The sequence below is a fragment of the Mobula hypostoma genome, chromosome 19 (assembly GCF_963921235.1).
Source record: "Mobula hypostoma chromosome 19, sMobHyp1.1, whole genome shotgun sequence".
NCBI lineage: Eukaryota > Metazoa > Chordata > Chondrichthyes > Myliobatiformes > Myliobatidae > Mobula > Mobula hypostoma.
Window position 1 is genome coordinate 55216760 of NC_086115.1, and position 16810 is coordinate 55233569.

Sequence of the window (16810 nt, forward strand, 5' to 3'; positions counted from 1 at the left end):
TTGCCCAGCACAAAACTGTTCTCAAGTTCTTCAGATCAGCTCAGTGCCCAGAGCGATCCTGGATGTAAAGATGCTGCTTTCCTGCAACAATACTCCATGTGGAAGTACTCAGTGGTCGGGAGGGCGTTACCCATGATGGTCCGGGCTGTATCCATTATATTTTGTAGGATTTTCTGTTCAAGGGCATTGGTGTTTCCATCGTTACTTTTTTTCTTTCTGCTGTTTACACAATTTGTTGTCTTTTGCACAGATTTGTTGATCTTGTTTAGTGCCGTCTTTCATCGATTCTCGCATGCCCATGAGAAAATGAATCTCAGGGTTGTATATGGTGACATATATGTACTTTGAACATTTGACCTTCAAAGCAGCTCAGCAGAGCGTAGCCAGTCACAAGTTGCAGCTAGGCCTCGGCTGGTGGATCCCGAGGATCAGCTCCTGGCCGCAGGTAAAGGCCTTCCACCAGCCTGCTGCAGCCAGAGCAGATTTGAAGTACTCAGTATTCAAAAGCATTTAAAGATAGCTCAAAGGGATTTCATTCAAAGAAGTAAAATCTTTAAAAAGTTTTGCAAAAATATTAGACTGTGTTAAGAATGTCTTAAAATGCCATGAACTAATTAAAACACAAACTAAAATAAACCATTTATTTTTATTTTATTTAGAAATACAGCATAGAATAGGCCCTTCAAGCCACACTGCCCAGCAGTCCCCCGATTTAACCCTAGCTTAATAGCACATAGAAAACCTACAGCACAATACAGGCCCTTCAGCCCACAAAGCTGTGCCAAACATGTCCTTACCTTAGAACTACCTAGGCTTTACCCATAGCCCTCTATTTTTCTAAGCTTCATGTAGCCATCCAGGAGTCTCTTAAAAGATCCTACCGTATCCAATTCCACCACTGTCGCCGGCAGCCCATTCCACGCACTCACCGCTCTCTGCATAAAAAACCTACCCCTGACAGCTCCTCTGTACCTACTTCCAAGCACCTTAAAACTATGCCCTCTCATGCTAGCCATTTCAGCCCTGGGGAAAAGCCTCTGACTATCAACATGATCAATGCCTCTCATCATCTTATACACCTCTAACAGATCACTTCTCATCCTCCGTCGCTCCAAGGAGAAAAGGCCTAGTTCGCTCAACCAATTCTCATAAGGCATGCTCCCCAATCCAGGCAACATCCCTGCAAATCTCCTCTGCACCCTTTCTATGGTTTCCACATCCTCCCTGTAGTGAGGCGACCAGAACTGAGCACAGTACTCCAAGTGGGGTCTGACCAGGGTCCAATATAGCTGCAACATTACCTCTCAGCTCCTAAACTCAATCCCACGATTGATGAAGGCCAATGCACTGTATGGCTTCTTAACTACAGAGTCAACCTGCGCAGCAGCTTTGAGTGTCCTATGGACTCGGGCCCCAAGATCCCTCTGACCCTCCACACTGCCAAGAGTCTTACCATTAATGCGATATTCTGCCATCATATTTGACCGACCAAAATGAAACACCTCATATTTATCTTGGTTGAACTCCACCTGCCACTTCTCAGCCCAGTTTTGCATCCTATCAATGTCCTACTGTAACCTCTGACAGCCCTCCACACTATCCACAACATCCCCAACCTTTGTGTCATCAGCAAACTTACTAACCCATCCCTCCACTTCCTCATCCAGGTCATTTATAAAAATCACAAAGAGCAAGGGTCCCAGAACAGATCCCTGAGGCACACCACTGGTCACCAGCCTCCATGCAGAATATGACCCATCTACAACCACTCTTTGCCTTCTGTGGGCAAGCCAGTTCTGGATCCACAAAGCAATGTCCCCTTGGATTCCATGCCTCCTTACTTTTTCAATAATGCCTTGCATGGGAAACCTTATCAAATGCCTTGCTGAAATCCATACACACAACATCTACTGCTCTTCCTTCATCAATGTGTTTTATCACATCCTCAAAAAATTCAATCAGGCTCATAAGGCACGACCTGACTTTGACAAAGCCATGCTGACTATTCCTAATCATATTATGCCTCTCCAAATGTTCATAAATCCTGCCTCTCAGGATCTTCTCCATCAACTTACCAAATACTGAAGTAAGACTCACTGACCTATAATTTCCTGGGCTATCCCTACTCCCTTTCTTGAATAAGGGAACAACATCCACAACCCTCCAATCCTCTGGTACCTCTCCTGTCCCCATTGATGATGCAAAGATCATTGCCAGAGGCTCAGCAATCTCCTCTCTCACTTCCCACAGTAGCCTAGGTTACATCCCGTCCAGTCCCGGTGACTTATCCAACTTGATGCTTTCCAAAAGCTCCAGCACAAACTCTGCCATAAAATCTACATACTCAAGCTTTTCAGTCTGCTGCAAGTCATTCCTACAATCGCCAAGATCCTTTTCTGTAGTGAATATTGAAGCAAAGTATTCATTAAGTACCTCTGCTATTTCCTCCGGTTCCATACACACTCTTCCACTGTCACACTTGATTGGTCCTATTCTGTCATGTCTTATCCTCTTGCTCTTCACATACTTGTAGAATGCCTTGGGGTTTTCCTTAATCCTGTCTACCAAGGCCTTCTCATGGCCCCTTCCGGCTCTCCTAATTTCCTTTTTAAGCTCCTTCCTGCTAGCCTTATAATCTTCTAGATTCCTATCATTACCTAGTTTTTTGAACCTCTCGTAAGCTCTCCTTTTCTTCTTGACTAGATTTACAAACATACAACAGCCTTTGTACACCATGGTTCCTGTACCCTACCATCCTTTCCATGTCTGATTGGAACGTACCTACTCAGAACCCCACGCAAATATCCCCTGAACATTTACCACATTTCTTCTGTATGTTTCCCTGAGAATATCTGTTTCCAATTTATGCTTCCAAGTTCCTGCCAGATACCTTCGTATTCCCCCTTACTCCAATTAAACGTTTCCCTAACTTGTCTGTTCTTATCTCTCTCCAATGTTATGGTAAAGGAGATAGAATTGTGATCACTATCTCCAAAATGCTCTCCCACTGAGAGACCTGACACCTGACCAGATTCATTTCCCAGTACCAGATCAAGTATAGCCTCTCCTCTTGTTGGCTTATCTACATATTATGTCAAGAAACCTTCCTGAACACACCTAACAAATTCTACCCCATCTAAACCCCTCATTCTAGGAAGATGCCAATCAATATTTGGGAAATTAAATCTCCCACCACAACAACCCTGTTATTATTACTCCTTTCCAGTATCTGTCTCCCTATCTGCTCCTCTATGTCCTTGCTACTATTGGGTGGTCTATTAAAAAAAACACCCAGTAGAGTTATTGACCCCTTCCTGTTCCTAACTTCTACCCACAGAGACTCCATGGATAACCCCTCCATGACTTCCTCCTTTTCTGCAGCCGTGACACTATCTCTGATCAACAGTGCCATGCCCCCACCTCTTTTGCCTCCCTCCCTGTCCTTTCTGAAACATCTAAAGCCTGGCACTTGAAGTAGCCATTCCTGACCCTGCACCATCCAAGTCTCAGGACAATTTACAATGACTAATTAACCTACTAACCTCAAACAGGAGAAAATCTGCGGATGCTGGAGATCCGAGCAACCCACACAAAATGCTGGAGGAACTCAGCAGGTCAGGCAGCATCTATGGAAAAAGTACAGTTGACATTCTGGGCCTTCGAAACCTACTAATTTTTAGGTCTATGGACTGTGGGAGGAAACTGAGTACCTGGAAAAATTCCATGCATCCCACAGGGAGGATATATAAACTCCTTAGGGAAGATGCTGGGATTGAACTCTGAACTCCAATGCCCCGAGCTGTAATAGCATCACACTAACTGCTATGCTCCAGTGGTGCCCTCTTCTCATTATCTGTTGTTGCTTTCTTAATCAGTATGTCAATTTATTATTGCCACATGTGCCCAAGATACAGTGAAAAGGCTTTGTTTTGTGTGCTGTCCAGGGAGATCACTGCTATTTTTACGTAATTGTTGATTACTCCTTTCAAACACAAAGTGCCACATTGTGTCACCAGCTACAGCTTTTGTTGAGGTGAGGGCCCGAATGTGAAGTTCATCCAAACCCCTCAGCTCAGGACATGTATACTTCATACCCCAATGATCAGGTAAAGAAAGACTCTATTTTATGTCTACACTAAATAAATCCTGAATAAGATTTTAAAACAAAAGTTCTGGAAAGTAGGATGCTGATTTTCCATTATTTCATTCTTCCATCTGCATCCTTTGATTTCCACTGCTGTTCTTAACTGTTCTAAATAAAAACTGAGTTTGCTAATGATTAATGTTTTATGCAGTTTACATCACAACATCCCGACAAAAGGAACCTAAGAGCAAAAATATTCGACTGCAGGATATTTAAAATAAAAAAACTAAAAATGCTGGAAATGCTGAACAGGCCAAACAGCAGCTGTGGAGGGAGAAACAAAGCTTCCACCCTCTCCCTTTCTCTTTCAGCATTCTATAGGGGCAGTTAACTGCTTAACTCCCCAGATCTTCATTCTTCTTCCCCATGTAGCCACAGGAATGCAACGCCAGACCTTCCTACAGTCTGAGAACCCAAAGAGTCCTTCAAGTGAAGCAGTACTGTAGTCCATGGAACATAAAATGTAGGTTCAAGAGCAGGTGCTACCCCTTAACCATTGGCCTCTTAAATGAAAGGGTATAATTACATTCAACTTCACTTGCCCCATCATTGAAATGTTCCCACAACCAATTATCTCACTTTCAAGGACTCTTCATCTCATTATCTCATGTTCTTGTTATCTATTGCTATTTATTTATATTTGCATTTGCATAGTTTGTTGTCTTGTGCATTCTGGTTGATCTTTCATTGATCCTGCTAAAGTTACTATTCTATAGATTTTCTGAGTATGCCCACAAGAAAATGAAGCTCAGAGTTGTATGTGGTGACATGTATGTACTTTGATAATAAAATTTATTTTGAACTTTGAATGTATGTGCTAACCATTACATATACTAATCCAATCTGATGGCACCTGTCTACAGATGATCTATAACCTTCCTTTCCTTTCCTGTTTATGTAGCTGGTTAAATCCCCCTTTCCTATACTTCTGCTGTTCAGTGAATTGAATTTGGTGCTTATAAATTACTCTTCTCTACACTTGAAAACTCAAGTGGAGGTTGGATTAGATCATTCTGCAGAAGTGACCTTCACCTTCAGTTGATTCTGACTTTAATTCTCCATTTCACTCCCACTCTAACCCCTCTGCAATGCTCCAGTGGAGCCCAATGTTAGCTTGATAAACTGCACCCATCTAAGCCTGGTGCAGGCCTTGCAGTTCAGATGAGAACACTTTCAGATAATGTCAATCCCCTTTGTAGCAGAAATGACTGGTCCTGATACAGGGTAATCCACCTATAATATTGGCTCAGCTTTTCTCCCTCAATAGACCTGATCCACTGAGTATTTCTAACATAATCATTTTATTTTAGTTTTTCCAGCGACCACTGTTTTCTGTGTAATACACAGTCCCGGCATTGTTTGTGCTGTTTCTCTCCTCTGTCCTCAGTCGACTGTCTCTATTATATACTCTTACAGACAGATCAGATAAGGTTTTACACACTTTAACCTCCAATTCCCACCCCAACCCTCTAAGGTGGCACCAACAGCCCTTGTATCATCTGGGTTCTCTTGGCCTTTAATTATCAGATATCCCCTCTGTTGTCTTCACTCCGATCCCTCTCCTGCAACTTAAAACACGTTTGGTTTTGTTCCTTTCCCATTTTCCAGTTCTGCTGAAATATCACCGACCGAAAATATTAATTTTGTCTGCTCTCTCTCCTCTCTCCTTGCTCTCTCTCTTCTCTCTCCTCACTCTCTCTCTCCTCTCTCCTCGCTTTCTCTCTCCTCCCTCCTCCCTCCTCTCTCCTCTCTCATTCCTTTCTCTCTTTATCCCTCTGGAAAATAGATGCTGCCTAAACTGCTTTGCATTTCCAGAATTTTCCATTCTTTTTACTGAAAAATGTAATACATTTCCATTTGGCCAATTCTAAGTTCCTGACTTTGAGGTAAACTATATTGCTATTCATAATGACACAAATATTGCAAGATTAAGGTCCTTTTCCTGTTTTATGAGATGCTTCAGTACTGGTCTTCTAGGTTATCCGCCGCTGGCTTTGGTCATTAGGGTGTTTGGAGAGCAGTTGCTGTATACAGTATTTCTACTTTGGTGAATTTCTAGGGCTGAATTTCCCCAAAAATTGAATACAAAATATTCCTACTTACAATTTGTGTAAAATTACATTGATGTAAATAAACAGTCAAGACCAACTCGTTCTGTTTTGATGAACCTGCATTGTAAAGTGCTGGGGTATGCCATCAAGAAACAGATTGAATTGGCTGATTCTCCACCTTGTTTCTTGAGCTGGAAGAAGAAGCCAGAATGAATTGAAGAGATCAGAGTGGCCCCTCCATCAGCTTGTGGTTTCTAATATATTGTGTAGACAGCCTGAGAGAGAGCAAACAAATTCTGAAGTTAAAGCCTTTGTACCTGATCCCATTTGGACTGGGAACGGTTTTCAAAAGCTGTGTTTCCACTGATGATTGTGAATACATATGGAGATTTGGATGGAGTGTTAATATAGTGCAAGGCCAAGTTCAAAGGCATGATTAGCTCAATATTGAATTTCCGATCTTTATTATTTCCATCAAATGATGATGAGCAATTTCAAGTTCGTGGGTGCCAACTTGCTGAGGATATATCCTGGGCCCAAAATATCGATGCAGCTACGAAGAAGGCACAGCAGCAGCTCTATTTCATTAGGAGTTTGAAGAGATTCGACATGTCACCAAAGACACTCGAAAATTTCTACAGATTTGTTGTGGAGAGCATTCTAACTGGCTGTCTCCCGGTCTGGTATTGGGGTAGGGGAATACAGCACAGAATCAAAATAAGCTGCAGAGAGTTGGATACTGAGTCAGCCCCATCATGGGCACTGGCCTCCGTAGTATCCAGGACACCTTCAAGGAGCCATGCCTCAGTGTCTATCATTAAGGACCCCCCAGCACCCAGGACCTGTCTTGCTCTCATTGTTACAATTAGGAAGGAGGTACAGAAGCTTGAAGGCACACACTCGCGTATTTAGGAACAGCTTCTTCCCCTCTGCCATCTGTCTTCTGAATAGACGTTGAACTCATGAACACTACCTCACTACTTTTTTATTTTTATTTTTGCACTACTTATAACCATATAACAATTACAGCACGGAAACAGGCCATCTCGTCCCTTCTAGTCCATGCCGAATGCTTACTCTCACCTAGCCCCACCGACCTGCACTCAGCCCATAACCCTCCATTCCTTTCCTGTCCATATAGCTATCCAATTTAACTTTAAATGACAACACTGAACCTACCTCAACCACTTCTGCTAGAAGCTCGTTCCACAGAGTTACCACTCTCTGAGTAAAGAAGTTCCCCCTCATGTTACCCCTAAACTTTTGCTCTTTAACTCTCAACTCATGTCCTCTTGTTTGAATCTCCCCCACTCTCAATGGAAAAAGCCTATCCACGTCAACTCTATCTATCCCCCCTCATAATTTTAAATACCTCTATCAAGTCCCCCCTCAACCTTCTACACTCCAAAGAATAAAGACCCAACTTGTTCAACCTTTCTCTGTAACTTAGGTGATGAAACCCAGGTAACATTCTAGTAAATCTTCTCTGTACTCTCTCTGTTGACATCTTTCCTATAATTCGGTGACCAGAACTGTACACAATACTCCAAATTCAGCCTTGTACAATTTCAACATTACATCCCAACTCCTATATTCAATGCTCTGATTAATAAAGGCCAGCATACCAAAAGCTTTCTTCACCACCCTATCCACATGAGATTCCACCTTCAGGGAACTATGCACCATTATTCCTAGATCCCTCTGTTCTACAGCATTCTTTAATGCTCTACCATTTACCATAAACGTCCTATTTTGATTAGTCCTACCAAAATGTAGCACCTCACATTTATCAGCATTAAACTCCATCTGCCACCTTTCAGCCCACTCTTCTAACTGGCCTAAATCTCTCTGCAAGCTTTGAAAACCTCCTTCATTATCCACAACTCCACCTATCTTAGTATCATCTGCGTACTTACTCATCCAATTTACCACCCCATCATCCAGATCATTAATGTATATGACAAACAACATTGGACCCAGTACAGATCCCTGAGGCACACCACTAGTCAATGGCCTCCAATCTGACAAACAGTTATCCACCACCACTCTCTGGCGTCTCCCATCCTGCCACTGCTGAATCCATTTTACTACTTCAATATTAATACCTAACGATTGAACCTTCCTAACTAACCTTCCACATGGAACCTTGTCAAAGGCTTTACTGAAGTCCATATAGACAATATCCACCGCTTTACCCTCGTCAACTTTCCTAATAACCTCTTCAAAAAATTCAATAAGATTTGTCAAACATGACTTTCCACGCACAAATCCAGGTTGACTGTTTCTAATCAGACCCTGTCTGTCCAGATAATTATATTACCATCTCTAAGAATACTTTCCATCAATTTACCCACCACTGACGTCAAACTCATAGGCTGATAATTGCTAGGTTTACTCTTAGAACCCTTTTTAAACAATGGAACAACAAGAGCAATATGCCAATCCTCCGGCACCATCCCTGCTTCTAATGACGTTTGAAATATTTCTGTCAGAACCCCTGTTATTTCCACACTAACTTCCCTCAAGGTCCCAGGGAATATCCTGTCAGGACCTGGAGACTTATCCACTTTTACATTCCTTAAAAGCACCAGTACTTGCTCTTCTTTAATCATCCTATAAATAAATATTACTTATTTAATATTTATACTTACTGAAATTCACGGTTTGTTTTTTTCTATTATTATGTATTGCATTGTACTGCTGCCACAAAGACAACAGATTTCACAATATACACTGGAGATATTAAACCTGATTCTAATTCTGAAAGCAGATGAAATATTTGACCAAAGTGGTGGAATTAGATTTCCAGAAAGAGTTGTATGAGTTGTCTGGGTAAGGCAACCTCTGGCAAGCTTAGACTCATATTAACTGGTTGCTCCAGTGGCAAAGGTTATTTTTACGTTGGTTATACAGTGTGAAAATTTATTGCATATCCTTAATCGCATTCAACTATGGTGATGAGCTGTCATCTTTCCCACGGCCATTTCTGCTGTGGAAGTATTCTCTGGGTGCTGTAGGATTGGGCTTTGGAAGCTTCAGGCCCAATGACAATGATGAAATAGTGAGAGAGAGTGTTCAGCTTACAGGGAATTTGTCGGTGCTGACAACCTCATGTCTCAGCTATCATCCTTCTTGGCGCTAGAGGTCGTATGCTTGGGATGCACTTAGCTATGCTGGAATGCTATGATTTGTTGTACTTCTTCTTCTTGGGCCCTTAGCTCCCAGTGGAACGTAGGCCATGGATGACCTCCTGTCTATGGTCCAAAGGATGATTACGTTGGAGTTCATCAATGTTTCTGTAATCCACTGTATGGGGGATTGGCTTATCCAGCTTCACCAGAGCCCTGTTGGCTGGCCTTAGCCGTTTCCACCTCTCACAGCGGGGACATTAGGTAGGACATTGAGAGGCTGCTTTATTGTACACGATTCCTGAAATGGTAAAGCAGGAATGAGTGCTTCATTATCTGAGATTTTGCAAACTGAATCGAGAATTGTTCAGCTTTCCTCACCTGGCTTTATCTGAGAGAATATATTCCACATGCCAGCGGACTAACCCAGGGCAATATTACATATCTGAAACAGCTGTGCCTCCAAAAATGTATTCAAATCTCAAAGTAGCTTGGGAAGATCTCCACAAAGCGGATATAATGAGGCAGGATGGTTTATTTCCATCTGGCATTGAGAACAGGCTTCAGCTAGGAAATCATCAGCAAAATAGGTTCTACAGATGCTGGTAATCCAAAGTAACACACACAAAATACTGGAGGAACTCAGCAGGTCAGGCAGTATCCATGGAAACAAACAGTCAACAATTCTGGCCCAGCCCCTTCATCCAGACTGGAAAAGAAAGGGAAAGATGACAGACTAAAAAGACAGGGGAAGGACAAGGAGGACAGGCTAGAAGGTGATAGGTGAAGCCAGGTGGGTGGAGAAGAAGGAATCTGATAGGAGAAGAGAGTGGACCACTGGGGAAAGGGAAGGAGGATGGAAACCGGGGGGGCTGATAGGCAGGTGAGGAGTTAAATTAAAAAAGTAGTACAAAAAGTAATGAGGTAGTGTTCATGGGTTCAATATCCATTCAGAAATTTGATGGCAGAGGGGAAGAAGCTGTTCCTGAATCATCGAGTGTGTGTCTTCAGGCTCCTGTACCTCCTTTCTGATGGTAGCAATGAGAAAAGGGCATGACCTGGGTGATGGGGGTCCTTAAAGATAGATGCCGCCTTTTTGAGGCATCGCTCCTTGAAGATGTCTTGGATGCTATGGAGGCTAGTGCCCGTGATGGAACTGACTGAATTCCTCCAGCATTTTGTATGTGTTGCCTTGGATTTCCAGCGTCTGCAGATTTTCTCGTGTTTCTGTCACAACTCTCTGCAGCTTTCGATCCTGTGCAATAGACCCCACCCCACCTCCACCATACCAGACAGTGATACAGCCATTTGAGAAGCTCTCCACAGAACATCTGTAGAAATTTGTGAGTGTCTTGATCTCCTCAAACTCTTAATGAAATATCCCACTGTCATAGCTTCTTTGTATCTGCATCGATATGTTAGAAAACTTGACTGCCGGTTTGCCTCACTCTGGCCACACTTTTTCCAGGTAGCGTGTGCAGTAGCATTGACACAGAGAATTTATTTTTACCGAAGCTCGCTCCCCCATCACAACCTTGTCCGAGACTTAATAATGCAGGAGATCCCACCACAAAGTGGTGTTTCCTTTTGAATTGCACTTTCCTGCTCCAAAGCAGAACTTGCAATGATTGAAGTAAGGTTTTCCTTGTTCTAGTTGCTTTTTCAGGTCTGGGATTCACCACCTTCTACCTAGCTGGGAAGTTGCACTGCTTCACAGATATCGGCCAAGGAAAGAGCTGGAGACTGTGTGCTGCCATCCTTCCTCTGTACTGTGCAGTGATGATCGCCTTATCACGGACCTGTGATTACAAGCATCATTGGCAAGGTGAGCTATGCTACCTTTTAATCTACTGCTGTTATGTTGCTTCATCTTCTCTGGTCTCAGGGACAACAGCATATTAGATTAGTGACTTTACTGTACTGCTCTGTTCTGAGTCTTGTAAACATTGTGTTTTTGAAATGCAGTGATTTAGTATAAAATGAATTGTACATCCTTTCAAGCCCCCATATACACATTCATCTTCTCCTTTCCCGAACCAAACTTGGTTTGGCAAATTAGATAGTGAAAACACGCACAGTCAATATTATTTCTTCCTCATTATTCACATGAGAAATTGAACTTGCTTTAAGAGAGACCAGTTCTGACCTTTCCAGAGGAAAGTCCATTGATCACCCATGGCTGAGTAGCAAAGCCCACAGTCTGACAATTCCATTACAAGAGGGGATCAGTTTGTTTAGTTCTGCTTTGTGCTAGTGAAGGATCGATGAGAATTTGCAGTGATTTGCAGCAATGGCGAAAAAAGAGGAATAACACAAAGTCTATGAATTCTCAAGAGGACTGGTTACTGTAGAATTTATTAGCGGTTTCACCATCTGAACAAAAATAGCCACAAGTTCCCTGACTGGTCCATCCAGAAATCTTCCCGATTAAAAGTACATTTATTATCCAAGAAAATATAAAGTATACGACATAGAAACATAGAAAATCTACAGCACAATACAGGCCCTTCGGCCCATAATGCTGTGCCGAACATGTCCTTACCTTAGAAATTACCCAGGGTTACCCATAGCTCTCTATTTTTCTGAGCTCCATGTATCTGTCCAGGAGTCTCTTAAAATTCACTATCATATCCGATTCCACAACCATCACCGGCAGCCCATTCCATGCACTCACCACTCTCTGCATTAAAAACTTACTGCTGACATCTCCTCTGTATCTACTTCCAAGCACCTTAAAACTGTGCCATCTTGTGCTAGCCACCTCAGCCCTGGAAAAAAGCCTCTGACTATCCACATGATCAATGTCTCTGATTATCTTATACACCTCTATCAGGTCACCTCTCATCCTCCATCGCTCCAAGGAGAAAAGGCTAAGTTCACTCAACCTATTCTCATAAGGCATGCTCCCCAATCCAGGCAACATACTTCTAAATCTCCTCTGCACCCTTTCTATAATTTCCACGTCCTTCCTGTAGTGAGGTGACCAGAACTGAGCACAGTACTCCAAGTGGGGTCTGACCAGGGTCCTATATAGCTGTAACATTACCTCTCGGCTCTTAAGCTCAATCCCACGGCTGATGAAGGCCAGTTCACTGTATGCCTTCTTAACCACAGAGTCAACCTGCACAACAGCTTTGAATGTCCTATGGACTCGGACCCCAAGATCCCTCTGATCCTCCACACTGCCAAAAGTCTTACCATTAATACCATATTCTGCCATCATATTTGACCTACCAAAATGAACCACCTCACACTTACCTGGGTTAAGCTCAATCTGCCACTTCTCAGCCCAGTTTTGCATCCTACTGATGTCCCGCTGTAACTTCTGACAGCCCTCCACACTATCCACAACACCCCCCAATATTTTTGTCATCAGCAGCTTTACTAACCCATCCCTCCACTTCCTCATCTAGGTCATTTATAAAAGTCACAAAGAGAAGGGGTCCCAGAACAGAACCCTGAGGCACACCACTGGTCACTGACCTCCATGCAGAATATGACCTATCTACAACCACTCTTTGTCTTCTGTGGGCAAGCCAGTTCTGGATCCACAAAGCAATGTCCCTTTGGATCCCATGCTTCCTTACTTTCTCAATAAGCCTTGCTTGGGGTACCTAATCAAATGCCTTGCTGAAATCCATATACACTACATCTACTGCTGTACCTTCATCACCGTGTTTAGTCATATCCTCAAAAAATTCAGTCAGGCTCGTAAGGCACGACCTGCCTTTGACAAAGCCATGACGACTATTCCTAATCATATTATGCCTCTCCAAATGTTCATAAATCCTGCCTCTCAGGATCTTCTTCATCAACTTACCAACGACTGAAGTAACACACTTTGATCTATAATGTTCTCGGCTGTCTCTACTCCCTTCCTTGAATAAGGAAACACCATCTGCAACTCTCCAATCCTCCGGAACCTCTCCCATCCCCATTGATGATGCAAAGATCATTGCCAGAGGCTCAGCAATCTCCTCCCTCGCCTCCCACAGTATCCTGGGGTACATCTCATCAGGTCCCGGAGACTTATCCAACTTGATGCTTTCCAAAAGCTCCAGCACATCCTCTTTCTTAATATCTACATGCTCAAGCTTTTCAGTCTGCTGTGAGTCATCCCTACAATCGCCAAGATCCTTTTCCATAGTAAATACTGAAGTAAAGTATTCATTAAGTATCCCTGCCATCTCCTCTGGTTCCATACACACTTTTCCACTGTCACACTTGATCAGTCCTTGAGATTCATCTGCTTACAGCCAGCCACAAAGCAAGAAACCAAAAAGAACCCAATTGAAAAAAAAGTCCAACCCTGAAGTGAAGAGAAGGGGAAAAAAATACAAATCATGCAAACAATAAAAGCAAGCAGCAGCATTCCAAACCAAGTTGAGTGCATAGACCTGGAGGAGGTCTAGAGATTCACTCTCATTTCTCACCTTACTGAACACCAGTAAACAGTCACTCAACTTCAATAGTGCCATCTTAGATCAATTCCTTAGGTATTGTCCTGACATTGGCGAGAATGTGTTGTGGATAAAACTGGAATATCTGGAAGAATTATAGAGATGCATAGTGTTAGAATTAAGCCTCTAGTGTTGCAGCCTGATCTGTGTTGATAGAGGGTGGCGGGGTAGTGATACATCTCTACCGAAGGAGATGTAAGACACTCCTTCCCCCACTAGCCTGCAGGTCACCCTTAGACAAGATGTGACACCTGCTTAGCCAACCCCCCCCCCCGATCAAAGTCACATGAAGCCATGGGAGCAGGTGGTGGATGGTCGTTTGAGCAGCTGGTGCATATCCCAGGTCCTGGTTAAGTGACTGCTGACGCCAGGCAGACAACCTCTGAAGAGTATTGATAATGGCTGGGGGTCATCCGTCTTGTAAAGACACCGCCCAGAAGAAGGCAATAGCAAACCACTTCTGTAGAAAAATTTGTTAAGAACAATCATGGTCATGGAAAGACCATGATCGCCTACATTATACGACATGACACATAACGAGTGAACAATGTGTTTATAGATTCCATGGAATTTCCAAGCTGAGTGATCATTTAAAACTAGTAAGTTTAGGAAGTACTTGTCCTGGAGGATCATAGTTTCATTTGGGGGTATACACATGTACAGTTGAGTACAATGGAATATCATTAAACTTGAACTTGAGGTACAGTGAAACCCTCTGGTTGCAGATCATTTCATTCGAACAATGCATTGAGATATCAAGAAATCCTAGACTATTGCACTGGCTTGTCTGAGTAATGCATGGACTCTTCATCTCATCTTCTCGATACTTATTGCTTATTTAATTATTATTATTATTTCTTCATTTGGTATTTGCACAGTTTGTTGTCTTTTGCACTCTGGTTGAAAGTCCTAGCTGGATTGCATTTCATTGATTCTGTTAAAATGGTTAATATTCTATAGATTTATTGAGTTTGCCCACAGGAAAATGAACCTCAGGTTGGTATACGGGTTTGGAGGCTTGTGTGCCTCAATGACCCAGAGAACTATGTAGGCTGGAGTCAGGGCTTTATGCTTTGGATCTTGGTATGGTCTCCCATGCCAAACAGCTCAAAAGGACTAAGAGACTAAGAGTTTCTACTGGTCCTCCAGGTTCGGGGGTTCAGCTCAGAGCTAACAACCCTGACTGGTCAAACAAAACTACATCAGAAACTGCAATGAAGAATCCTTCTACATCTGAGTAGGAAGTATGCCGAGTCTCCACCTAGAACTGGCATGACTGACAGTAGTGAAAACCGAACTACTGACACAATGGAAGGAGCCCTGAACACCACCAGAGATGGAGGACATTCATTGCTGCCCTAAACGCCAGTAGGTTGAGAGAGCAGAGGGTAGTTATTCACTCCATCATATTGAGATAGTATTTTTCAAAAGCAACATGAAACTAATCAGCTTGCGATATCCATCCTCAACAGCTTTTATGTAGAACTGCAATGGTCTTTAATTCAACAGTTCTCTATAAATTCATAAATCTGTTGATATTGTCACATATAAACATACAGTGCATGCAAAAGTTTGGGCACCCTGGTCAAAATTTCTGTTACTGTGAATAGCTAAGCGAGTAAAAAATCAACTGATTTCCAAAAGGCGTAAAGTTAAAGATGACACATTTCTTTAATATTTTAAGCAAGAAAACTTTTTTTTATTTCCATCTTTTACAGTTTCAAAATAACAAAAAAGGAAAAGGGCCCAAAGCAAAAGTTTGGGCACCCTGCATGGTCAGTACTTAGTAACACCCCCTTTGGCAAGTATCACAGCTTGTAAACACATTTTGTAGCCAGCTAAGACTCTTTCAATTCTTGTTTGGGGGACTTTCATCCATTCTTCCTTGCAAAAGGCTTCTAGTTCTGTCAGATTCTTGGGCTGTCTTGCATGCACTGCTCTTTTGAGGTCTATCCACAGATTCTCGATGATGTTTAGGTTGGGGGACTGTGAGGGCCATGGCAAAACTTTCGGCTTGCGCTTCTTGTGGATTTTGAGGTGTGTTTAGGTTCATTATCCTGTTGCAGAAGCCATCCTCTTTTCATCTTCGGCTTTTTTATAGACGGTGTGAAGTTTACTTCCAGAATTTGCTGGTATTTAATTGAATTCATTCTTCCCTCTACCAGTAAGTGTTCACTGTGCCACTGGCTGCAACACAAGCCCAAAGCATCATCGATCCACCCCCGTGCTTAACAGTTGGAGAGGGGTTCTTTTCATGAAACTCTGCACCCTTTTTCCTCCAAACATACCTTTGCTCATTGCGGCCAAAAAGTTCTATTCAAAAGGTTCAAAAGAACATCTAAACAAGCCTGATGCATTTTGGAAACAAGTCCTGTGGACTGATGAAGTTAAAATAGAATTTTTTGGCCGCAATGAATTCAATTAAATACCAGCAAATTCTGGAAGCAAACATCACACCGTATGTAAAAAAGCTGAAGATGAAAAGAAGATGGCTTCTTCAACAGGATAATGAACCAAAACACACCTCAAAATCCACGATGGACTACCTCAAGAGGCACAAGCTGAAGGTTTTGCCATGGCCTTCACAATCCCCTGACCTAAACATCATCGAGCATGCAAGACGACCCAAGGATCTCACAGAACTAGAAGCTTTTTGCAAGGAAGAATGAGTGAAAATCCCCTAAACAAGAATTGAAAGACTCTTAGCTGGCTGCAAAAAGCATTTACAGGCTATGATACTTGCCAAAAGCGGTGTTACTAAGTACTGCCATGCAGGGTGCCCAAACTTTTGTTTCGGGCCCTTTTCCTTTTTTGTTATTTTGAAACTGTAAAAGATGGATATAAAAAAGTTTTCTTGCTTAAAATATTAAAGAAATGTGTCATCTTTAACTTTACGTCTTTTGGAAATCAGTTCACCTTTTATTCGCTTAGCTATTCACAGTAACAGAAATTTTGACCAGGTGAGCCCAAACTTCTGCATGCCACTGTATATGTAGCTGCATCACCATCTAGTACGGAAATTGTAAG

General features: G+C 42.5%; 1 protein-coding gene across 3 annotated transcripts in view; it reads left to right on the plus strand.

Annotated features, from left to right (window-relative positions):
- The window catches only part of plpp4 (phospholipid phosphatase 4), a 406496-nt gene that overhangs the window by 368714 nt on the left and 20972 nt on the right, over positions 1 to 16810 (plus strand). For all 3 annotated transcript variants that reach the window (XM_063071213.1, XM_063071215.1, XM_063071214.1), the window contains exon 6: positions 10978 to 11148. In XM_063071213.1, the coding sequence (XP_062927283.1) occupies positions 10978 to 11148 (171 nt within the window). The remainder of the gene's footprint in view (positions 1 to 10977; positions 11149 to 16810) is intronic.